General features: G+C 53.3%; 5 protein-coding genes across 5 annotated transcripts; 1 reads left to right on the forward strand and 4 right to left on the reverse strand.

Annotated features, from left to right (window-relative positions):
* Positions 1-869: 869 nt before the first annotated feature.
* On the reverse strand, positions 870-4017 carry CDEST_14623 (Putative leucine-rich repeat domain superfamily). Its single transcript, XM_062930779.1, has 3 exons — positions 2734-4017; positions 2390-2643; positions 870-2334 (listed from the first exon to the last, which is right to left on the reverse strand). Exons 1-3 carry the CDS (start codon positions 2821-2823, stop codon positions 1107-1109), a joined length of 1572 nt encoding a protein of 523 aa, XP_062786830.1. The 5' UTR covers positions 2824-4017; the 3' UTR covers positions 870-1106.
* A 5850-nt stretch (positions 4018-9867) lies between these two features.
* CDEST_14624 (Putative VHS domain, GAT domain, GAT domain superfamily protein) lies at positions 9868-12570 on the reverse strand. The gene is made up of 4 exons (XM_062930780.1): positions 11961-12570; positions 11793-11872; positions 11704-11739; positions 9868-11640 (listed from the first exon to the last, which is right to left on the reverse strand). Exons 1-4 carry the CDS (start codon positions 12025-12027, stop codon positions 10201-10203), a joined length of 1623 nt encoding a protein of 540 aa, XP_062786831.1. The 5' UTR covers positions 12028-12570; the 3' UTR covers positions 9868-10200.
* A 1352-nt stretch (positions 12571-13922) lies between these two features.
* On the reverse strand, positions 13923-16184 carry CDEST_14625 (Putative UBX domain, UBA-like superfamily, Ubiquitin-like domain superfamily). Its single transcript, XM_062930781.1, has 2 exons — positions 15549-16184; positions 13923-15484 (listed from the first exon to the last, which is right to left on the reverse strand). Exons 1-2 carry the CDS (start codon positions 15684-15686, stop codon positions 14057-14059), a joined length of 1566 nt encoding a protein of 521 aa, XP_062786832.1. The 5' UTR covers positions 15687-16184; the 3' UTR covers positions 13923-14056.
* A 407-nt stretch (positions 16185-16591) lies between these two features.
* Positions 16592-20557, forward strand: CDEST_14626 (Putative Zinc finger, CCCH-type, protein kinase-like domain superfamily, Pan3 pseudokinase). The gene is made up of 9 exons (XM_062930782.1): positions 16592-16861; positions 17081-17204; positions 17280-17421; positions 17929-18089; positions 18150-18253; positions 18312-18494; positions 18544-18688; positions 18742-18894; positions 18944-20557. The coding sequence occupies exons 2-9, from the start codon at positions 17135-17137 to the stop codon at positions 20011-20013; spliced, it is 2028 nt and encodes a 675-aa protein (XP_062786833.1). The 5' UTR covers positions 16592-16861; positions 17081-17134; the 3' UTR covers positions 20014-20557.
* A 1-nt stretch (position 20558) lies between these two features.
* CDEST_14627 (Putative sm-like protein Lsm7/SmG) lies at positions 20559-21596 on the reverse strand. The gene is made up of 3 exons (XM_062930783.1): positions 21159-21596; positions 21020-21091; positions 20559-20955 (listed from the first exon to the last, which is right to left on the reverse strand). The coding sequence occupies exons 1-3, from the start codon at positions 21370-21372 to the stop codon at positions 20825-20827; spliced, it is 417 nt and encodes a 138-aa protein (XP_062786834.1). The 5' UTR covers positions 21373-21596; the 3' UTR covers positions 20559-20824.
* Positions 21597-23251: the final 1655 nt, after the last annotated feature.

Genomic DNA, 23251 nt, shown 5'->3' on the forward strand with positions numbered 1-23251 from the left:
CGGACCAATACATTGGTATCAGAGTGTAGTTTGGAATTTTTATTTTTTTCTGCCCAGGCCCCTTTTTCCTCTTCTTGCATGTCTCGGTGTACTCACGGTGTAAGGTGAAGCCACAATGCTGACGATGTCACCTCGGTGAGTCAGCGTCCGTGCTCGGTGAAGCTAGCGTTTCTCGGTCAGTTGAACGGCATGCCGAAATTACAGAGATCCGGAGCGGATCGGGGCCGAGTCGACCGGAAGGCGAGGGCAGGAGGCTTGAGTCAACCACTCGGCGCCCAGAGTTCACAGACCATTGGCTGACAAGTTTCACTACATACGCAAGAAATACTGCTTTCAATATCGTCCAGAAACCCCCTCCCAAGAGTGGCGCACCCGCACCCACCCACAACCACAAAAGCAAGGTCTCCCTAGATCTCGGCAACGGCTCCGTGGACCTGTCAAATCAGGGCCAAGCCGTAAGTGAACGACAGCGTTGTCTATTACCCGGGGGTTGTCTTCCGCTAAAACCAAGATGCAGAGTCCTCATCATCTCTGGATCCTTCAGTATGTCGGTTACTGTTGCAATCCGCCTATTGGCACTGCCGACCGATCCGAACCTGTCGTCGACGTTGACTTCCATCCTGCTTATGTTCATCGCACTGGGTTATAACGGTGTGCTAGTTGTACTGACGCCACGGCCGCCTACCGGCTCCAGTCGCGAACAATGCCGTTTTAGGGGTTTAGTGAGGTCTTGACATGTCACTGACGGTAAACTTTGCTCCACTATGGTTCGGCTGATGGTGTCAGGTCAAATCGAACTTACGGGAAACTCTAAATCCCCAACAGGACACTGGGATGCCATACCAGCTTAGACTGTCGGTCTGCACATTGTTTCTGTCGCCTTTCCAATGATAGTCGAAGATGATACGGTATGACGGATGGTCATGAACGTCGTTAATATCATTAAGATTAGAGTGTTGACTTAGTCAATCTCTCATCTACATGCCAGTGACCGACTCTCTGTAGGCTTTCGCGTCTTTTCTTGGCTTTCCCCGGGATTAATGCGTTTTCTTTCTTGCTTTCTCCACGCGGAACGGACCTAATATCTCCCTCGATTTGTTCTTCTACTACTCGTAATCCGCCTCCAGATTCGGCGTCGGTGGGTCGGGTGTTGGTGTGGATGAGCGCCCTTCAACGCTCATTTCCTCATGGTAAGCCATCTGCCCATGCTCGTTCCTTCCCAGCACGAAGCATCGTTCAGCGTAGACGCCGTTTTCGTTTTGACGACGCCAGGCGGCGCTGAAACGGCGAACCATGACCTTTCGCCAACCACCCACGTTGATAGTGATTTTCTTCCACGGAACATCAGGCGTCGCTAGCTGCTTCTCCCGCAATAGGAACTGGAAAGTGCGCAGAGCCGCGTCGTAGTCGCGATCCATCCCCGGGTGGACTACTTCGAGTGGATGAAGAACGGTCTGAACGTGGAGCGTGAGAGTTTGCAGGCTACTAAAGTTGCAGATGGCGCGTAAAAACTCGGGCGGATCGCACAGAGCCACGTCCATGTCTACCTCGAGCGTGTGCACGTATGGTAGGCCTTGTGCCAAAATTGCGAGGTCCTCGGCCCAGAGCGTTGGGCAACGTCGATCCTCTTCTCCAAATCCCATGTGGTCGCGAAATCTGAGTACCTGCAGGGAGGCGCCATGCTTGAGGATACCATCCAGAGGGAACAGCTGAATGTGGCAGGTCACGCTCAGTGTCTGCAGGGCTCGGATGTGGTTGGCCACCAGCAAATATAGGCCGCCTGTGGCTTCTTGTCGCTTGTCGACAAGATGAGCACTGAAGTCTTCGCAGTGCAGCCGTCGTAGTCCCGCAAGATGAGGAAAGTCGACTGCTGACAGGAAATTAAAGACGGGCACTGAAATCAAGTCTAGCGACTCGAGTTGGGAGAAGTCCCAGTATGCTTGGGTGTCCTCCTTGGAATGGTTCCAGTCGTAAGACTTGAGAACCAGGTCCTTCAGCGGCGGCATACGCTCCCCCTCTACGAACTTGAAACTCGTTCCTTGTCCCCGATCCTCGTAGTGGAATGTCTCGAGGCGCCGGGACAGCAGGAGAAGCTGTTTGAGAGAGTTCAGTCGCGTGGTAAGCGGCGGAGCTGGACTAGCAAGCTTGAGGGACACGAGGAGGTCTGTGGGAATAGCTCGGACGTAGGTGTCTCGCAGCTGCCCCTCAAATTCCCGGAGCGGCAGGTCTTCGACGAATAGCTTGGTACGATTAAACCGTGTTTGCTGGGAGTTGAGCACATCCGAAGGGAGCCAGAGGCGTCCCGGTCTGAATTCGGCGTCGACGTAGTGCCACCTGCAGATAGTCTCATCAATTTGCAATCAATACGCGCAGTCCAAGCGTAACGTACCGTACAGTCCTCAGGCGTTGAATCCTGTCTATTACACGTCGAATGCCGTCAGGGTTAAGATCGCTTCGTGCAATGACATGGTTGGTGTAGGTAGACACATTGCGGAGGAGATTGGGATACCGCGATTCGGCATCTGGGGCAACGATGCGCTCGTTGAGGCACAGAGTACGGTAGGTGACAGGCGTCGCGATGGCCTCAAAGCGTCTCGACAAGCACCGGGCAGCGGCAAGGGCGCGCTCGTCCAATTCGCGTAGCTGGTAGTCTAGTGTAAGACGACGACGAATATAAGTGTCGGGGTAGGCGGGTAGGTTGGTACCGCCCATGAGTTAGAAGAGAGAACATACCTGATCGAAGATGAGAGCTAGCAGCTCGGAACTGAGGTCATTCAGAGACCATTTTTGAGGCGCTGCGCGAAGGGAAGATGCGGTAGCCATTCGCCCACAAATGGCGCTTCCACATAGAGGAGCAGGAGAGAGTCAGGCTCGTAGAGAGGTGTTGAGGAGAGGTCAAGGTAGGGTGAAACCTCTGGTAGGTACGGAGGCACAGAGGGGGAGGGAAGCAAGGGTCTTATCAACGGTTCCATCAAACTCGAACCTGTTGTGCTGTTGAAGAGAGCTAGGATGGTCCGAAGTCATGATCCGCAGGTTGACAGACGGGGCTAGTCTGCTTGCGGACAATGTCACGAGCGGGTACAGTTAGATGACCCAAGTATGCCAGCAGCAGCTAGCTTAGCCGTGTGGCGACTGCGGGACGAAAGCTACTCGAGGGGCGCCGACAACGAGGAGAGGGCGGAGCGAACAAGAGGAGGCCCCGGTGGAGGAGAGTGGATAGATCGAGCGCCGGGACGGGGATTTAATGGACTCAACGGGGGTCCATGGACATTAACTTGCAGAAGCCGTCTGCAAGAAGGAGGCAAGGTAAGATGCTTGGTTGGTATGGTATGTATGTACGCGTGTGTGTATGTTGCAAGGGGCAGATACGACAAGATGTACAGTACCTGGGCTTGAATCTATGGGGATGCAGAAGGAGGATAGAGTCGCAACATTAGCCCGACTCAGACCGGGCAACTGAGGTACGACAATGACAACGGGGCAAGGGAATGGCAGGGAGAGGCAAGACGAGCAGCCCTAGCCGACTAGATGGATAGATGATAAAGGACAAGAATAGCAAGCAGAAGCAAAGAATGAAAGAAAGAAAGAAAAGGTCGCGGATGAATAAACAGAGGGCTACAGAAGAAAAGCTAGAAGAGCGGATGGAAGAGAAGAGACTTTTTCAGGGCTATCAAGACACGCACGCGCCAAAACAGAACGGGACTGGTTTGGAAAGGAACGATGAGACAAGATCAGCCCACGGTAGCAACCACCACCCGTAACAGCTCCAGTCGAGAAGGATGGCAGAGAGACAGCAGTGAGATGGATAGGTAGGCGAGTACCCTCCCTGCACACCCTACCGACTTCGTGGAGACGCTGCCGCGTGTCAAGTAGCGGCAGTACTATAATCAGCAGCAGAGGGAAAGGTGGGTAGGGATTGGAGAGTTCTGGGAATCTGTACAGAGAAACTGGATGTAAAGTACAATATGTTTCAATTCACTTGATCCACCTTGGAACGAGGGCCCCTTGTAACCTGGGTACACCTCGAGGTTGTCTGCAGTGTAAGGTGAGATATGGATGGTCGGTGGCCGACAGGCAACCAGAGACGGAACGGAGCCAGAAGGAAAAGAAGAAGAGCAGAATTCCACAGGCAGCCAAGGAGCAAGGTATGACCGTACGAGGTGAGCAGCAAAGGGGGAAGAACTGGGCGTGGATGGGATGAGGAGAAAGAGGTGGTCAAGGGATGTTTCGCAAGAATGTCCCAAAAGGGAAATGCAGGTTCAAACAACAAGAGATGATCCCGGCAGGGTCTAGAAGAGGGCCCCCTGGTCAACGCGGGGGTTGAAGCAATCCGAAGATCGCTGCCGTCTGAATGCATAATGCATTTCGGATACCTACATGCTCTGGTAATGTACGTACCTCGCTGTGTCTTTTCCAATTCCCTTCCATTCTCGCCTTCCCTCCCTCCACAAACTCAGAAATACCGCTACCGTGTCGCCTCCCTGTTGGTTGGCCTTTCATCTCCTCGCTTGTTAGATAAAAAAAAAAACTTCCGCGTCTACTTCTCCGAACGGAACAACGATCAAAGTATCAAGTACCGTTCTCCATCGCTTTCCCGCACTGGCCGGTGCCTCGCTGCCGTCGCTATTCTCGCCTACCCGTCTATTGTACCTTTTCATGGCCCTCGCAAACCGGCAAGCGATGAAACTCTTTTATGGAATCTGACAACATTCGACGAGACCAACGTGGCAGACAGCACAAGGAAGGCGACGGTACGTCCTGCTTCGGTAATATCTGACGACTGCGTGCTCCGATTTTATATACCTCGGGGATCACAGGATGGCGACAACTTCGTCGATATATCACAAGACTGGGCTCTGTTCGTGGATCGAACCCCCTCCCCACAGAAGCCACCTTCATCCTCGGGCAACTGCGATCATCTGGCCATGGACACTAATGGCATGTCATAATGTTCGGCGGCGAGCTCGTCACTCGACTCAACTTCCATACACGCTTACCTGCCACACTGACCACAAGCCAATCGCAAGACTCGCCGGGACCAAACGTGCAGCCGTACAATGGGGGTGGGGGCAATTGGCGGCAAGACAATTACTGCAGGGGCTGGCGTCAACTCCCATCTTCAGGAACCAGTCGCGGTTAAGAGCCAAGCTGGAGGCTACGCCTCCAATTCTGACTTGAACGGTCGCCCATCTCGGACTCTTCGACAGTCACGGAGATAAGATGAATTATGTGGTTTGCGACGCCTACTGTAGATTCTCGCCATCAAGCTAGGAGACCCTGTTTGACAACTTCTGTGCACCCTCCATGTCTCGGCCCGCGGGTTGTTTGGGGTTTGGGACAAGGCCCCAGACAGGTGGGTGGGACTGAAGTCTTGGACCGCAACCACGAGCATCATCGACAATTACGATGTACACTGTAATCGATAATATTCCGTTATCCGGGCTCCTGGCCAGCAAATGGATGCGATTAGCTCGTCTGGTTTTACATCCGAACCCCTGCTGCGTCCGCTGTTGAACAGGGGCCCCCGGATCTGCTGCACCGAGCAGGAATCGGCATCGCGCACACCACCACACTAACGGCGAAATATTGTGCTGGACGGTTTTTTCTTCTTTTTTCTTCGACTTTGCCGCATTCGGGTTCCCTTCTACAGGCCACAATGAAAGCATTAATTTTGTATCCTCGTTGGCAACCAATGTGCCAGTGTGGAACAACCAGCCGGGGAACAGCGGTGTTGCACCATGGACGCCGGTTGAAGTTTTGACAGCTGTTGCGTTCGTCCCGGCATACTGTTTGTTACGTGCGTACGGCATGCTGACAAGTAGGTGCGGGACTTTGTTTCTGTTATCTTGGGGGTGCTCACTGCATCCATGGCCCACGTCAGAGGAGAGGACAGATGTCATGACATGCGGCGTCAAATCCTCGGTGTGTCTGACTTGCAGACCATCACTGCTTGCTGCACTATTTATGTGCGGGTCATTCACCTAAACGGCATTGGAGCCCATCGCCGCATGCATGTCGACCTGTAGCAGCTGGGCGGGTCAACGTTTTCCTTGGTCCCGACGTCGCGTCGCGACTCGAGCCCAATGCGGTTCGCTCGTCAAAGTATGCACGCATACCAACATGTACCCCGTCGCCAACCGCAACGGCAGGCCACGGATCCAGCTAGGCGCTGGGCTTTTTTTTTTTTTTTGTATGATCAGTCACTTACCTGGTCACATCACATCATGTATTCTGCCTTCCAATCACTTGGACAGTTACTCAGTGAATCAAATATGCTCGAAATCGTTGCCGTGCACGCCTGTCGTAGCCTTCGATTCGCCGAACTACTCGAGCGGTCAACACTGCAAACCCTTTGCCCAGCTCTGACTGGCTCGCTCGCTCGCGCGCCCATTGTCTTCTGTTGGAAGTCGCCGTCAGCAAAGAACGAAAGTGTGCCATCATTACTAATTGACCAGTGGGCATATGTTCTTCCGAAATACATACGACTAGACCAAGGTGAATGCGCAGAGCCAGAGAGTGTAAACTTCTTAGACTGCGTTGAGGGGGGCGGTCGATCTCTGTTCCTTCAGCCGCATCGTCTGATCTCCGCCCAAAGATTCCATAGATGCGAGTGGTCCATCGGATCCTTGCACAGCCCACACTAGGTTTTTCCCACGTTGCATCCTGGCTGACCAGCCCCTTAACGACTTTCTTCATCAATCCCCTCGACCATCAACCCCCATTATGGATCCTGGCAGGCCTTTACTCTTCGTCTTCAGGACGTCTACCAACGAGCCAACACACGTCCAGGTGAGTGACTGTTTTCCTTCTGCAAAACGGCCAACCAACGAAACAAATGAACCCGCTTTCCCGCAGCTGCATGCGCCGGACTTAGCCATGATTGTCACAATATGAACTTGATCCGAGACGACAGTCTTCGACGTCGTGATCGGTCATACCGTGTGCTTTTCTCCCCTCCCGACCCCTCCGCCCTTGAGCCTTTTCGCCTGCAGTGCCCGGTCAACCTCGTGGCTGCTTCTCTATGATAGGGCGTCGTTGAAACAAGGCTGGCGTAGAGAGGGTTCCAAGCGCACCCTCCAAGCAGTCGTGACGCTGCACATGTTCAGGCCAAATTCGAGCTGGGATGGTCTGCTGCCCTGAAAAGGAACGTCATTGCCACCTCTGTTGAATGAAGCTTTCGACGTAAGAAGGGAGACCTGCCCTGACCTTGACATCCCATATGCCGAGACAGGTGATGTTTGCAGCCCGACATGTCCGATCTACGGGTTTTGTCCTGCCCTGCGTTGCCGACCGGAACTGGGCATGGGGCACTGATTGCTCGCCTTCCAGACACGCCAGCAATAGCGCGCCTGTCAATGATTCGATTGTGGGAGCAAGGTCTTCTCCGTTTGCTTGGCCCATGTTTGTATATGAATGGAGTTGACAGCGAGCTCGTCAACGTCGCAGTCCTACAGACTACTCCGTCCGACAAATGACACCATCGGAAAATTATTCTGATATGTTTCCATTCCACCAACAACTTGGGATAACCTTTCTCGTGCCTTTTCTTCATCTTTTTTGTTTTGGGTATTTTTGGCTTGCCCAAGGCCGTTGTCCACACTCTAGGCAAAAAAGGGTTGAGCCAAACGGCGTCATATGCAGTCCCCTCTCTGCTTGCTCATCCCCCACACTCCCAAACGCAGAAACAGACAAGTCCACTGCAACTACTCGTGGTTTTCAAATGACACATGACATCGTAATGGGTCAACTTGCAAAAGGTCTCCAACTCGCTCAATCCCTATATGCCAAGGACGATCAAATCATCCATTCAACGGACCATATCTTGTGTCTTGATCGAATCCTCGTTGTGACTCCGGGATGCCCTCAAAGCTGGAACTGCTTACTCGGACAGCTCAAAGCAAAGATTCTGATCTTGTTAAGTTCGATAATTGCCCCAGTCGTCACATACGACCATACCCACCGGAGAACTCGGGATCCCGTCCGCTCTCCCATAGATAAGCCAGTGAGGGCCGGATTAGTAGTTGGGTCGGTGACGACCAGCGAATACCTGGTGTTGTATGTTTTTAGTTTCCTCACATTCCTTTTGCAAATTGCCATGTAATCATTTCGAACATAATAAGTACATCCGTGGCGATACTATATGTCTCTAGCTGCCTATATGCAGTGGCTGAGCCGAGCCATCCATTAATATGTCCATTACGGTGAGCTTTTCCTCGAGGCGACATGATGCCAACTTCAACAATTAATACCAAGAACTTTCGTCATCGAGGGTACGACAGTGCTCGCAACGTCTGAGGAGAACGATCCTCTCCCTTGGAAAGGAATATGGCATGCGTACCCTTCCATGTTGCCGGAGAGCAGACAACATCCACTCCACGATACTATTCGTGGCCGCCACAAGACGTCACGTGCCTGCCAGACATCCACCACCACTACCGAGTCACCATCACTGTCCCAACCCTGCCAGCCGTATGGCGTTGAACCCAGACTCGCGGTGGGTCCTCCTCGGTGCAAACTGCTACCAGGACAATACGAGTATTAGCTCGCACCGAGCTCGCGTTTATCGTCCCATCAATATCTGGGTCCTCAGACTACGCATGTCTCGCAACCAGTCACTTCTCACGCTCTGAAAAGAGAAATAACGAGCTTGACGTGACCTTGAGCGACACTGTGGTGGCAAATGGCATATCTATCTTGGGCAGGCACGTAGGCCCTTTAGCTAGTGGACTATCCAAGCTGGATAACAGCTTGGGCAGTCCGGGGAACTTGGAAAAGGCACGTGGGTCTAATGACTTCTAAAAACGTCCTGGAGCTTGTCTTCTTCTTTTGACATGCCTACAAGTTGGCCTCCAGCAGCAAAGCACCGCGCCGACAGCTGCCGTTAGCCTGTCACAGCCTGCAGCTTGCCGCCCTCCACTTGCTCGACTAGAGCTTGTCTTTCCAACAACATCGTCGCTTTCTCATTTCTGCCAGCTCAAGGTTTGTCTTCGTCATCCTGCTCCGGCTTCTCTCTGTTTGGCGCAGGGTTGGCACGTGCCGAGTATCACAGAGACGTTGCAATCCGTCCGGAGCAGCGATGACGGACGTTTTAAACTATGCTCGGGCGAGGGGGCTACCCTCTGACGAGACGTAGATGTCTTTCCTCTTTTATTAAGGGAGGGTATATATTGTTCTATAGGGTAAGATAGAAATAGGCGTGGGTGTTGCTGTGGAATGGGATGGGTTGGCAAACCTGTTCTAGAAATTGGTTCTATACATGTTTTCATACCTTACTAGAGGACTCATTTGTCTCTATCAAAGCCATCGACGGGAACCGGTAGGCTACAATATTAGTAGGCTAAAATGAATGAGCTGGCACTGCGTTTCTATTCGTATTTTCATATAATTAGTATTCTGCTCTAGCCTTCCTCTCCTGCTGCCCCCTTAAGTTGATGTCAGATGGCGACCAGCGACCTCCTTAAACAGTGATCAATACGGGCGGATATTGTTTCAAACCCCTCCCCTGCAGTAAATTCGGCGTCCGTTGAGGCACAGGACGAAAGAGAATGACGGAGAAAAGACACAGAAAGAGGCGGCCCCCGTAGGAATAAGCAACCACTGACGGCGAACGGCACGGACATAGGGCTTGGAGTCGAGTTCGGATCTTCAACCCACCCCAACACTCACCTCCACATCCCCCATCAGCCCATCGCCGATTCCGAGAAACAGGTTTGCTTTCTTTGTGGCAGGGTGCGGCTGACAACCTCGAACTAAGGGAAGGGTTGTGCCGAGAACCTCACGCCTTCCCCCCCTCTCTTCCTTGTATGTGGCATGTGCAGAAGTGACAAAGTCAATAGGACGCATGCAGAGGTATACCGTATGGGAATTGGTCGCGAAAAAGTTCCAATCATGGCTTATCAAAGTTTGTGTACCAAGTAAATGGAGCTACTGACAAGAAATGGAGAAAGAAAAACTGGTAGAAAAGTGAACGGGCTGGTTTCTATCAGGGTTCCCTGGCCAGACGCCGTGTTTTACTAATGCTTATACCAGTGATTGCAATCATATTCATCAAGCAGGTAGGCCTTTCCCTACCTGCAATGACATCGCAAACAGACGCTTAAACCCGACGTGCTGTAGAACTTGAGGTTGGCCGAAATGCCGCCAAAAGCAAAACAGATGTAGAAGAAGAAAATACCCCATCATTCTAGAACCCAAGACCAATCAATATCTGGACACTGGGTCTTTCTTTTTGGAGCTCTTGGGGGTAGATTCATAAAGGTCGTCGTCTGAATCTTCGTGGAGCGTCTCCTGACGGTTTCTGAGGTCGACAGTTTGGATCGAATTACCGCTCAGGGGACCAAGCGTTGCAGCGGCATCGGCGCCGTGCATCGTAACCTTGCCAAGAGCACTGTCTTGCCGTCCCAGATAGCTTGGGGTGGAGCTGAAGCCTGGGTGGTAGGGCTCGAAAGCCAGACGCGGCTCTTCACCCGAGAGTTCCACTGCGCTGCCGGATCCTCCGGGTCTGCTCCAAGAAGAATAGTTGGTCTCTGAATGGGGGTCCCTGAAGGGGTCTTCGGTCAGAGGTTGCTGTTGCGCTTTTGGCGGAGGACCGGCAGGCGGTGCGAATGATTCCGAAGCCTTTCCCTTGCCATTAGCTTCAGCTGGCCTCGTTGGCAAAGGAGGTGCCGGCGTCGAACTAGAAGAGGACGATTGTGCCTGCTGCCATTCCTGTGGCGGGTTGGAGTGCTGGTCTTGTGGACGAGTTGGATGCTGGTATTCAGCCGCCTGGGGACTGACGGGACTCGTGTTATCGGACCGTGGACCGATGCCAAGTTGCTTCCGAGCGCCAAGAACGGCCCTTTGATGCTGGTTGAGTGCCGACTGGAGTTGCTCATTCGTATCGATCAGGTGCTCCATCGTGTCGTTGTCGGGGGACGGGTTCTCTGCCACCATGTACATTTGTATACTTCGTGAGGCGCTCTGACATCTATCGGCGAATTCCTTGATTAGGTCATTGTTGATGACCTCCTGAGGGGGAGTGTTGACCACGACTTGCGACAGCAGCTTGGCGGAAGTTCGCGCTTCCTCCAGTCTGCTCGCGAGTTCCACGGGGCTGGGCAAGGTCCGGTTGGTATGGTTTCGAGCGAAGTAGTTCTGGGAATGGGAGTCGATTGCGGGTACATTCATGGTCCTAGGCTCGGGGCCGGTCATGGATTGCCTTGGCTTCTGAAGGAGCATGTATGTCAGTTGGGCAGATAGGAGGGGTCGGCTCGGAAGCGGTCCTACACCATATTGCTTGTAACTGCGCTCTTTCTCCTTCTTCCACATGGAGATCAGCTCGCCAAGGCCTTGGTCGTCGGATTTGGTGGCCTCAAAGGTATCCAACGTCTCCGACAGTATTTGTTTGACGCTGGGGTCGTGCGTAGATCGGTAGAGTTCCTTGACCGTATCTGTAAACTTCTTGTCCATGTTGCGCGTGAAAGTCGGGCCGGGGTTGTCGGTCAAGATGCGAATCAACATGATGGCATTGTACTGCCACGAGGCTTTGGCATGGTTGTCCTTTGAGAGGTATTTCCGGATGACCCGCGCGCACTCGGCGGCGGCGGCCGGGGAGGACTCGGCGGCATCGACGATGGGCGGGAGGTAGAGTACTTCATCACCCTGAAAACACGGAGTGAGCAGGCAACTTTGGAGGTATCGGGACATGGGCGAGGATGAGCATACCTGGGCATTAGGCCCCCCAGACTCGCAAAATTGTCTCTGAGAACGAGGTCAACAACTGCTCATAGCGTTGGAAAGATGGCTTTGCGTACCACGCTGCGTGCAGCGATAGCTTCGGGAGCCTCGCTCTGCGGGTCCGACGACGCCGACGCATCACTGGGTCCACTGAAGCCTTGCGGAGAGGGACGTCGATCAGCACTTCCTTCGCAGCGACCCTGCATGTGTTGGAAAGGACAAGACGCAGAGAGCCCACTACTCACTGTTCGTCGTTCGCTTCTTGATGGTGCTCATCATGCGATTAACGCTAAGCCCCTTCATGGCCTTCATCTTTGCCGTCGTTGGCTGGCGTCGAATCGCCTGGGCGTTTAAATCAAAGGGGAGGTGGGATATTTGGAGCACGGATGCAAGAGCCCTCGGACAAATAGACGAAGAGCAGGCCGAAGGATTCGAAACGGAAGAACCAATCGGGAATTGAAGAGGAAGTGAGATTTCGATGTAGCTGTTGGAAAGCGGCGGAAGCTATCGCGATCAAGTTGACAAGCGATGACGGATGCCCGTGTTAAAGTTTGGCGCGAACCAAATGACAGCAAGGCGGGAGCAACAAGTGTGCGTGTGGCAGGCAGCGGGAGAACTTTGGAGGAAATACGCAGGGCCTATCGAGCTGCAGCTTGGAAGTGACGCTCGGAGGTAAGTATGAGCAGGCAAAAGGGAGGTAAGACGACTTTGGACTGGACAGACGAACGGGGGGTTATCTTAAATTAAACCTCAGCCCGGCTTCCCGCACTGGACCACGGGGTCCTACACGTATACAAACCACCACACAGCAAGTAGGATATGCGTCGTAGTGCGTGTGCTGGACCGTTGGAGAAGTTGTGGCGGGGTGATGGAGAGGGAGAGAGAGGTAGCGTCAGGCGCAAGGGTCCAGGTCAAGTCGGGTCGGGTGGGTTTGTCTGCGCCTCTCAGAGTACGTAGAGAGGGAGCGACTGCGAGTAGTGGCGCCCGTGGCAACCTTGGCTTCCATGAATGCTCCTGTCTTGGGATTCCTTTCTCCCTTTATTTTTTTGTGCTTTTGCTCAAGAGTGCTTGATGGATCTATTCTGGAGATGGGCGCAGAGACCCCACGGCTGTTCGCTTGTTTGATGAGAGGGGATGGGAGAGATGGATGGAGGTGGGTGTTCACGGGACCGGTGAATAAGGCATGTACGACAAAAACTTCCTGCGTGCTCGCAGTGTAATAGTGATAGAGCATCTCACAATAAATACTTTCTAATACTAATTGCAAATTACATAGGATGTGCGCGCTGCAAACAAACGAATGCGTAACAGTAGTGGGAGAGGTAGGATACCTGACAGCCCGACTAACCCAAGGCAGGTATGTAGGTTTCCCAATGCTGCGGCGAGGTGACCCGATGCTTTTCTCAGCAAGCATGACGACGCCTCGTAGGCAAAAGCGATGCTCAAGAGGAGCCAACGTGATTACTTAGGGACTCCCTGCTACGACACCCCCAGTACGTACACGCACACATCATTCGCACCCCTGTCACAGTCTGAGTGAAAGCGAGACCAACCGATGTTGGATTCCAGGGTACCTTCTCGGTGTCAAGTCGCGCTTTGATGCCTCTCGATTCTACAGGCAAAGAACGCCATGAATGCACCTTATTTGGCCCTCACCACTGGCATGGATTTGGGGTTTATCTGGAGAACCCCCACGTCAAGATTGGGGTCGCATTAATCCGAGATGACGGGTTTAGGGGAAGATTCATGCTGTAGGTGTTTCCAGGGGTCCTCCTCTATGTACTAATTATCGGACGGCAGTGCCCCTGTTCAGTCTCCAGTGACGCCCGGCCCGGACCCGGACCCTTTCCCTCGCAACGACAGACAGAGAGAGAGACACACACGCACTTACTTGCTGCAACGTACTTCTGCACAGCCTCGTTCTTCCACGCAAGCACTTGCACCTCTCACCACTTACGTACATCGACGACCACACCACGAGACATCCTATATCACAGCGCCTTTCAGTTGCGGGGACGACCAAGACGCCAGCCATCAGAGGCCACGCAAATCGCCTCTCTTAGCGTCTCCGCGACTCTACAGTGTCAGGTTGCCTCCTCGCACAAGCCTCCAACCCCGCAGTGTGTCTCGAATGTCACCATCTTACTTGCCAGCCAAGATGGCTCCATCGGAGTACTTGATCGGTAATGAAGCCAACTCATGCTCTACGAACAACTTCATTTGCGACTGCTCGGTAATTTGCGCATGCAGCATGGCGCGGTTGTCTACTGATGCTGTCTATCCCCGCCTATCACCCTTCAAACCTGCTAGACTACTTACGTCGTAATGCATTTTCAGCAATTCACGACGAGTAATCCTCTCCTTCGTCTGACTCGCCATCAGCCGACATGTCTTCCACAATCAGGTTTCCTGACCGTCCAATCTTTTGTGCCATCGTCTCCTCCTTACTGGGCTCGTACACAATCCGGGGCATAACAGATGCGATACGGAATTGGTACTCATGCTCGTAGCCTTCGGGCTGCGCTGTCGCCTTCTCCGCAGTGACCTCCTCGGGTGCCGTCAATACGTCGTAGCATTCCACAAACGCATAGAGTGCTTCCATCGTTGTATCGTTTCGGAATCGGCGCACGATTCTCCCCCCACCGGACGACTCGGGCAATTTGAGCGCAATTCGGACAACATCCTTGTTGCTCGCCGGCGGCTCTTCTTCCATTATCGTCGCCCGCCAGCGTTTCCACTTCTCCCGTTGTTCCTCGCGTCTTGCGGCAGCCTCGGCCTCTTCTTCAGCCTTCCGCGCGGCCTCCGCCGCAGCCTTTTCCGCCTCGCGCCGTTGCCGTGCTCTTTCTCTGTCCTTGGCCAACGATCGCTCGTAGGCGGAATCCTGTTCGTTCCTGAGGCTCCGCGTCACTTCCTGCGCTGTTCTGTCCGCCCGAACGCCTGCCAGGTCCGGCGCATACTTGTTAATAGCGGCCTGTGCCTCCGAGAGATATGTAGATGCTGGCATAGGGCCGGCCAGGCGCTTGATGATACTCATTCTGGTGCTTCCCTCCTTGGGTGTGAGGCATACGATTGCCGAGAACGGGTACTTGGTGCAGTTGTATTCTTGAGCAACCTGGTAAGCTTCCGAGTCCAGTATGTTGCCGCCCCATAGAATGACGTTGTTCGCTGGGTCATTGATAAAGCTGACCACATCGGGGGCCAGCAGCGTCTCTCTCGTGAAGGATTCCGTGTCGTCGTGCTCGGGCGACATGAGGACCATGAGGAGAAATTTGAGTTCCTTTTTGGCCAAGTCTTGCGCCTGAGCAACGCCACCCTCGAACCACGGCAACCCCGTGTTACCGTACTCTTCTTCGAACTCGCGTTTAAAACGTGCAGCCGTATCCCGAGGCATTAGCATGCGGCGTCCAGTGGTGCTCCTTAGTCCAGTTCCCGGCCCACTTGTGATGGCCCGTGGCCGAATTTGTCTTGGGAGGAAGTTGAGCACGTAGAAGACCGTACGGAAGATCTTGGACGCGATACTGTATCCGATGCTGAAGGGTGCCAACAGCAGCCCGATCAAAAAAGGAGGCCGGTGGAAGGCATTCGGCTGGGGAACGACTCGCGGTGCGGGCTCAGGGCGATCTCTTCGGGGAGCTTGCGGTCGGCCTGCCGAGGCATGCAAACTTTCTTGGAGGTTCTCATGCCGTGCTGCTGTCCGTGGAATATCCTGCGCCATAGCTTCCGCGACTGGGTCGGGGCCCTCGCCGTCAAAGAACTTGGCGATGGCGATCTAGAGGCTATGGTCAACACAACCTACAGGCGGGACTGGATTAGCTCTGTAAGTGATGACTTGCCTGGACATTCCATTGTGACCGCTGCAGTAGTGGTACCGCATCCTTAAGGTCTTGGTTTGTGACACTGGTGTACTGCTGCAAAGCCTCTTGCTGACCTGCCGATAGCTGTCCCAAGTCTAAGTCCCCGCTCTCCGCCATGTTGACCGTTGACCGCGGCAGCAAATCAATAACAATCAGTCAATGCAGAGATGGGTTGCAAATGCTATGTTGCGTCGTTCAAAGGTCGATGAATTAGGGAGTTGCGGAAAGAAATCGAAGTCAGATGGGGGCGAGGAGGGCGGTTGTGGCCAGGTATGTATCAAGGTGGCAGCGCGAAGTAACAGAGATGCGCTCGAGAAGGATAACAGCAAGATTGGTGGTGCCGTCAGAAATCGATGAACCTCAAAACGGTCAAGGGGCTTAGCGGTTCTGCCCTAAGAAGAGAGAGGCTGGATGCGCGGGCTTTGATAGAAAGCGACGGGTGTCTGAGGTGGTGCAGCCGCACTTGATGTCCACAAGGGCTGGTGACGACACTTGTCCGTGGCCGTGCATGTGGAGAGAAAGGAGTGGAGGCTTGGACACCAGGTACCTACATAGGTAGGAGGCAGGCTGGGTACCGCGTCGGCAGAACCGCGTCTCAGAGGCCACAGCGTGTTAAGAGACTCTGCGCTTATCAATCATGGCTTATCGACGTTAAACTTGCCTCGCGAATTGCTACCAGCCAGTAATGCAACTAAGAGGTATTATCTCTTGTGCTCTGGGGTAATTGAATATTGGAGCAAGTAGTGCAACAACCAGGAAGACACATACCTACGCAGTGTAATGGCGCGCACAGTGCTAAAGCACCGAGTGGTAATAAGCTGCAAGTTGCAAGAAATCTGGTACCCAAGTCGTCCTCCCAGGGGTTGCTTTTTCGGCTTCAGCGCTTGGCTTGGGGCGGGCCACCCAACCTCCTACTGCCATCGGACAATGCCCCTTTCCTCTTCTCTATGCATGACCTGATTATCTCTGCCTTTATTCTTTTATCGAAGGAGGCGGCGCATCACCTCACTCTTTCCTACACCGTCGCCGGCCTCGCCCAACTGCTTACTTTACCTATCTTCCTGCTTGCGATCGGCTACAGACATCCTCGCTCTGGCGCGCGCGCCTACATTTAACCCTGCCTTGCCGCCGTACCCTATTACGACGACTTCGCCTTACATCATCCTTTACCCATCGGATTGATCGCCGGCCAACATCACCAATACCTTCGTACGGATATCGTGCGTGTCCATGACCGAGCCACCTACCCCACCAACAGTGTGCAAGCCATGGGAAATGTCTGCAAGGATCAAGTACGTCCGCCCAAAAAATGACCCCCGTCCGGCTTCGCGCCAGCCCCACGCGAGCTCCATTCCTTCACTGTGTTCTTCTCTGCCCGCCTTTGTCTTCTGCCCCCCCGCCCAAACCAGCCCGGTCCCTCCTCGTCCACATCCAGCGCGCGCGTCCAAACCATGAAAACGACCTCGACGACAATCCGACCATGGGCTCTGGATTTGGCTGACTCTATGCAGACGTCGTAGCGTCGACCAGGGCGGCAAAACTCTTTCCAACCGAATCTATTGATCATGGCGACCTCGCGATACCCCCAGTCCGACCTTCGTCGACAAGTCGGGTCGCCAAAGCCCAAAACCCGAGGCGAGTGGACGCGCCTATGTACTCTCTCGACCACATTGACATGGCACCGTAGCTGACGTTCGTCAATTGCATTAGAAAACAAAGAGACACTATGCCGAAACGTACTCATATATGGACACTGCCGATACGAGAACACAGGTTGCGCCTTTAACCACGACCAGACTCGATCCAACTCGGTCCAGAACAGCCCCGGCGGCCAGAGTAACCAGTCCGAATTGTAGGTGCCCACCCGCTACGTTGTCTTTGGTTTCATGCACCGCCATTGCCGATCCTGCCACGAATGCCCGGAACCCGTCGTCACCACCCTCAATATTCCGGTGCCTGTCTCAAAAAAGGTGGAAATATTTCTTGATTGTAGGCAAGCTTCGGGTGACGCTATGATAGATGACTGGTGGTCGTTCGTTGAGGCGGCCGTAGTTCTGTACGACAGGCTCTATACGCCCGTGGGGAGATAAGGAGGAGGGGGTTAAGCCTTGCGGTTCTCACTGGAAGCATGTGTTCTCCGAAATGCCACGGGCTATGAAAAATCCCCAGGGGCCGGAGATATTGGTTCTGGTAGTAGAGACCTAGAGGCATGCAATCTGGGAAGGAGGGCATTCTACTGCTGGATCTTTGAATGCCCTAGAAGATACGACGCCCGAACCCCAGCACACTAAGCCAGCCCGATGGCGGACACACAACTTCGTTTGATTAAGGAGCAGAGCTGACATATGGACACCCACAGCGCAAGGAAGGCACTCAATGTCGACTCGCCGTCATTCACTCCGGCTGGCCTTCCATCGGCGGCATCTCCAGGCGCAAATACACTGGGTGGCCCGTCAAAGAAATCCACATTTTCCTCACAAGCTGCCAGTGCAGCTGTCTTCACTCCCAGAGGAGCAGGCTGTATGTTACTGCCTGGTCTTTTAATTGGATGAGAACTCGGACCGGACTAATCCTTCATAGCTGCGACACCTGCTGCTGTTCAGGATGGCGAAACTTCATCGACTGTCTTCAATCCCGCAACCTTCCGCGAGTTCACCCCTTCGAATTTTGAATTGAGTACTGGGGTAGGAATATAGCGTCGTGCATGTTCGGCTGAAACTTGAAATACTGATACGCTTGCAGGTAACCGCCAATGGTACAGCCTCAGATACGGGGCTCTCATTTGACCCCTTTACTATGCCCAATGTTGGTCAGGCTTTGCCGGCTACACCCTTCAACCCATATGCAGACGATCCGACTGGCCTTGCTGGTTCAAGCGCGGCATACTTCCAACATCAGAACGCCTACACCGCCCCTCTCCAACCGGTAAGATTTTCGAACCGGAATCAAATGTGGCGAGACTGATCAAAGGCAGCTTCAATACCACCTTTACGCTCCTGTTGGGCCATACAGAGACGACCTGTTGCCATTTCAGAGACAAGTACACGACTTCTTTCTCCCCGAGAAGCTTCGAGAAGAAATGCAACGCAAGTCCGAGGCCTTACAGCAGGTCATGCCAAGTAAGTTGGCGAGAAACATTCTCTCAAAGTTTTGGAGGCTGACTTCTCCACAGACTCGACTTTACCTCCGCTGGACAACTATTTTTCGCTGGTTCCTCTCGATACAAGTCATCGGAAGAGCTCCAGTGTGTTCGGCTACACCACTTGGGTATACAAGGCGACATCTTCTAAGAGCGGGAAAACCTATTGCCTCCGACGTCTTGAGGGTACGCTATGATATCAAACCTCGATGCAACCCAGGCTGACGCATAACAGGCTTTCGGTTGACCAATGAGCAAGCTATTCGCTCGGTAAAAGAATGGCGAAAACTTAACAACGGCAACGTGGTGACCATCCACGATGCCTTTACCACTCGGGCATTTGGTGACAGCTCTCTCTTCTTCGTTCAAGACTACCACCCTCTATCTAAGACCCTCGCCGAGCTGCACTTTGCCCAACCGAACACAACCCACGGTACCCGTTTCAGTGCAAAGAACCCTATTGCGGAAAGTGTCTTGTGGGGTTACGTGTCGCAAATAGCCAACGCATTAAAGGCCATCCATGCCTTGAACCTGGCTGCCCGCTGCCTCGATATGAGCAAAGTCATAGTCACTGATAAGAACCGCATTCGGCTAAGCGCATGTTCCATACTGGATGTGGTTCATTTCGAAGCTCGTCGCCCGGTTCAGGAGCTGCAACAGGAAGACTTGATCCAGTTTGGCAAGCTGATACTGTCTTTGGCGACCAATACGCCACCAAGCCAGCTCACCAATCTGAAAGGATCGATGGAACAAATGAGCCGGGTGTATTCTAAAGAGATCACTGATACTGTCTTATGGCTCCTGACTCCGGCTCCAGCGGGCGCCACACCCAAGGGCATCGAAGAATTCATTCGGGGCATAGCGGTTCATATGGTGGCCACGCTGGACGCCAGCCTTCAAGAGGCCGACACGATGAAGTCGGAGCTGTTTCGCGAGTTGGAGAATGGTCGGCTGGTACGCCTGATGGCCAAGCTTGGTACCATCAACGAGAGACAAGAGTTCGATGGCGACAGAGCATGGTCAGAAAACGGCGAACGGTACATGCTGAAGCTGTTCCGTGACTATGTCTTCCATCAGGTTGATGCAAATGGCAATCCTGTGGTGGACATGGGCCATATCATCCGATGTCTGAACAGGTTGGATGCCGGCAGCGATGACAGAATCTGCCTCACAAGCCGAGACGAGCAGACGAGCTTCGTAGTCAGTTATAAGGATCTGAAGAAGCAGCTCGGCAATGCTTTCGGCGAGCTGCTTAAGGCAGGAAAACAGTCAACGGCCCGAGGATTCCAAGGTTCCTCTCACTAGAATTGGGAGAACTGGAGAGTCTCCGGTTCCGATCACGATTATTTCCACCATCACCAAAACTCTAAGAAAGATGCTCCCATCTGTTTGGACCGCAGACCTCGAGGCGAAATCAACGACGAGACAAGCAACGCTTGAGCGCGACGACCAATCACATTGGTTTACGCTGTTGGATTCCGCATAGAATGTTGGAGCTTCACGTGAGAGATAGATAACCGGGGCGCAAGATGGACAGCACTTGCGAAATCAGAGCGGACAGGGGTCAACTGACTGGGACAGGAAAGTGATGCAAACTAGTAAATAGATGAGAGATGAGCGACCTCACAGGATGCGGGGGTCTCTTTCTTACCTGACGCACGTGGTAGATGAAGCGACACGAGGAGCGAGCAGTTACGAAACAAGTTTCAATTCATTTCCTTGCGCTTCTTGGGCGACGAAGTGTCTGGTTGAGCGGGCTATTGTCTTTGGTAGAACGGGCAGTTCTTTTGGGAACAACACAAGTCATGATAACTTCGCCATCGTGAGATTTTGTGTGCCATGGTATCTTCATTTGGGCAGCATGTTGGTATGTGTGACATGCCATCATCATTCATGTCCTGCTGCTGCGGGTATAAATATCGATACAGCCGTGCTATACCATGGACCAGAACCTTTCCATTGTGGTTCCTCTTTGTCAAACTGTTTGGCGTCTTGGTTCCTTACTCTCTCTCTTTCTCTTGAGGTGGAGTTCAACATAGGTAACCCTCTCTGCCCTAGCCAGCTCATGATCTCGTCCTTGTGGTTTCGTGGTGTCGCAGTTTCTCCCGAATTGAGATCATTCCTCGTCGGGTTGCGCAAAGGGATTCGCTATGGGCTCGCTGCCGTCGACGGGGCTGACGAGGACAAGCAGAGTTCCGCGAGCGACGACGAGGCCAAGGGATCTCGTTCTTTCATTTCCTTCCTCGTCTGTCGGTTTTGTGTACAGCGTGTCAGCAATGGCCTTCACGGGCTATGTAGTAGGCAGTCTTACCTCTCATGACCTCATGGACATCATCCAAGACGAGGTTCATCAATGCATCATATCCCTTGAGTGTGCCGGTGACTGTGCGTCTGGTCAGCAAGCTTTGCTCCGCGTTGAAGTGTTGCCGAGAATGATGTGAGTGACTGACCTTCACGGCCACCGTTGAACTTGACGGTAATCTGCTTGTCCATGTACTTTGACAGGTCCAGGATGTTCTCCTTCTTGGGTCTCTCGCGGTCACCGCTGGCCCCCTGGGGTGCTCCACGGTCGCCGCCGCCGCCGCGTCCTCCTCCACGTCCGCGATAGCCGCCGCCGCCACCACCTCCTCGGCCACCGCCTCTGTGCGATCCTCTGTCTGCCATTGCGCGTACGATTGTGTAGGGTGGAGAGCGTGTGGAGGACTTCGTAGCGTTTTCGTCGGGAGACTACAAGCGGCCTTCTTGGGATCGGATTGATCAATGGTCTTTAGCGAGTTGTCGTCGTGGCCGTGTTCGGAGCGCAGGGGTGTGTGGTCGTCCCGAATGACGTTGTTGAAGGTTGCGCTTGTGTTTTGCTCTTTTGCGGCCTGGGGAGGTGAGGTCGGTGATTCGGTGCGAGGAAAATGAACAAGCTTGAGCTTTGGTCCGGGCTGTGGTGGGGCCATTTGGGTGCTCAGCGCGGTCTCCCCGCGTCGTCAAGAAGGCCGGCCTCCGTGATTGGCGGGGTCGCCGTTGGTCTTCAGACTATCTCAGGTATCTATCTGGTATCTATCTGCATACCAACCTAACTACTTACATACTTAGATTTCAGGTCCGGGCGATATGATGAAGAAGGAAATATCAGATATGCGCCGGGTTTGATGTTATGGGACATTCATTTTGTGAAGGAGACAATAGTATAGGCCTTTTGAGATGAAGACTATCGATCTCTATTCCGCTGAGGCTCAACGCGTCTGATGGTCTTTACAAACACGAGCTCAATAATTGCGGCATTGACGGTTCACTATCATCATATTGTACTTGTACCGCGTGTCGACAACGCCAGACTTCACTGTGAGACCGTGGATTGCGTTATTCCGCAATTGCAGTGCAGCAATGCCTCTCTGTCATGGGCACGAGTTGGACGGATTTTCTTTTCCACGAATGCCTTTTTTAGATGACAGGTAGAGTTCACAAGCAATGCCAAGAAGACGGCTATCTCTCACGACAACGGGAGCAGTATATTGACTTGAGTCACCCGCTCTGAACACTGCTAATCGCGTTGGACCGACCAGGTGGTTGACGACTTTTTGGCAGCATGAGCAACGCCCGAGTGAAACACCTTGTCGCCTTCATAGCAGGGCGCGTCGCCGACAAACGGACAAGAGATGCCCGAGCACCCAGTTGATTTTCAGTAACTCGGCCAACAGCGACCAACCGGACTGCAAGTGACTAGAGTTGGATGGGAGGCCGTGGCTGTGCAATCCTGATCGTGTTCGTCCACTGACAACAATCAAGGAAAACCGCCCAAAAGATTGAAAGGGGAGATTTCTCATCCCTAGTCCAAACCAGGCGCGTAGAGTGCGCGATATATTTCCTGTGTGCAGCTTTGACTGTGTGGGTGTCTTTGAGCGAGTGTGTCTGAAATGACTGTCCTGCTTGCAAGTTCCAAAATGTCTTGGCAGTGCCTCTGCGCCACCGCAACGATGAGCAGGAAACGGGCAAAGGGAATACGCTAGGCATTTTTCACACGCCAGGTAGCCAGGGGTTTGGATCGCAAGGGGGCCCCAGTTCGTATCGGCAAGTGGAAAAGAGAGGACGAGATGGCGAGAGTCTGCGGGCGGTAAATTATCAAATTGCATCCTCTCTCTGTCCATTTGGAACCATCTGGCCATTCGTTTCGGTATTCCTACGCCGCGCAGGTTGACGTACTACGGTGACGAGGCCCCGACGTATGTGCAGGAGTGAGAAGACGGGAACGGGGAAAAGGGACGGCCCTGGTGCTCAAAGTGACAGTCATGTCATCGCAGAGAAAGTTACAATGTTGAAGGACGAACCAACTAGAAATAAATCGACCAACCGAATAGCAATGATGATGAGGCGGAGAAGGGTACCCGCCGCCCGGGGGGCCAAAACTTCACAGGCCCAAAAATAAGGTGTTTGTTCTGGCAGTCAGCGTCGGAGGTCGTTACATTCTGGGGTTTCTTGGGGGCATCGGCACGTACTCGGGGCGTGCGCTCCGGTAGGACATTTGACTTTGGCATGTCAATGTGAGGGGCGATGG

Source organism: Colletotrichum destructivum, chromosome 10, assembly GCF_034447905.1.
Source record: "Colletotrichum destructivum chromosome 10, complete sequence".
Taxonomy (NCBI): domain Eukaryota; kingdom Fungi; phylum Ascomycota; class Sordariomycetes; order Glomerellales; family Glomerellaceae; genus Colletotrichum; species Colletotrichum destructivum.

Bases quoted from the DNA above. Each gene is read 5' to 3' on its own strand.
- CDEST_14627 (XM_062930783.1), bottom strand. From the start codon at position 21,372: ATGGCAGACAGAGGATCGCACAGAGGCGGTGGCCGAGGAGGTGGTGGC. The intron at 21,092-21,158 runs GTCAGTCACTCA...CCAGACGCACAG, and splicing joins GTTCAACGGTGGCCGTGAAG to TCACCGGCACACTCAAGGGA. The intron at 20,956-21,019 runs GTAAGACTGCCT...CAAAACCGACAG, and splicing joins TGTCCATGAGGTCATGAGAG to ACGAGGAAGGAAATGAAAGA.
- CDEST_14623 (XM_062930779.1), bottom strand. From the start codon at position 2,823: ATGGCTACCGCATCTTCCCTTCGCGCAGCGCCTCAAAAATGGTCTCTG. The intron at 2,644-2,733 runs GTATGTTCTCTC...CTAGACTACCAG, and splicing joins TAGCTCTCATCTTCGATCAG to CTACGCGAATTGGACGAGCG. The intron at 2,335-2,389 runs GTACGTTACGCT...GACTATCTGCAG, and splicing joins CAACGCCTGAGGACTGTACG to GTGGCACTACGTCGACGCCG.
- CDEST_14625 (XM_062930781.1), bottom strand. From the start codon at position 15,686: ATGGCGGAGAGCGGGGACTTAGACTTGGGACAGCTATCGGCAGGTCAG. The intron at 15,485-15,548 runs GCAAGTCATCAC...CATAGCCTCTAG, and splicing joins GGTCACAATGGAATGTCCAG to ATCGCCATCGCCAAGTTCTT.
- CDEST_14626 (XM_062930782.1), top strand. From the start codon at position 17,135: ATGGCGACCTCGCGATACCCCCAGTCCGACCTTCGTCGACAAGTCGGG. The intron at 17,205-17,279 runs GCGAGTGGACGC...CAATTGCATTAG, and splicing joins GCCAAAGCCCAAAACCCGAG to AAAACAAAGAGACACTATGC. The intron at 18,495-18,543 runs GTAAGATTTTCG...GATCAAAGGCAG, and splicing joins ACACCGCCCCTCTCCAACCG to CTTCAATACCACCTTTACGC.
- CDEST_14624 (XM_062930780.1), bottom strand. From the start codon at position 12,027: ATGAAGGCCATGAAGGGGCTTAGCGTTAATCGCATGATGAGCACCATC. The intron at 11,873-11,960 runs GTGAGTAGTGGG...CCTCTCCGCAAG, and splicing joins CAAGAAGCGAACGACGAACA to GCTTCAGTGGACCCAGTGAT. The intron at 11,740-11,792 runs GTACGCAAAGCC...CCTCGTTCTCAG, and splicing joins CTATCGCTGCACGCAGCGTG to AGACAATTTTGCGAGTCTGG.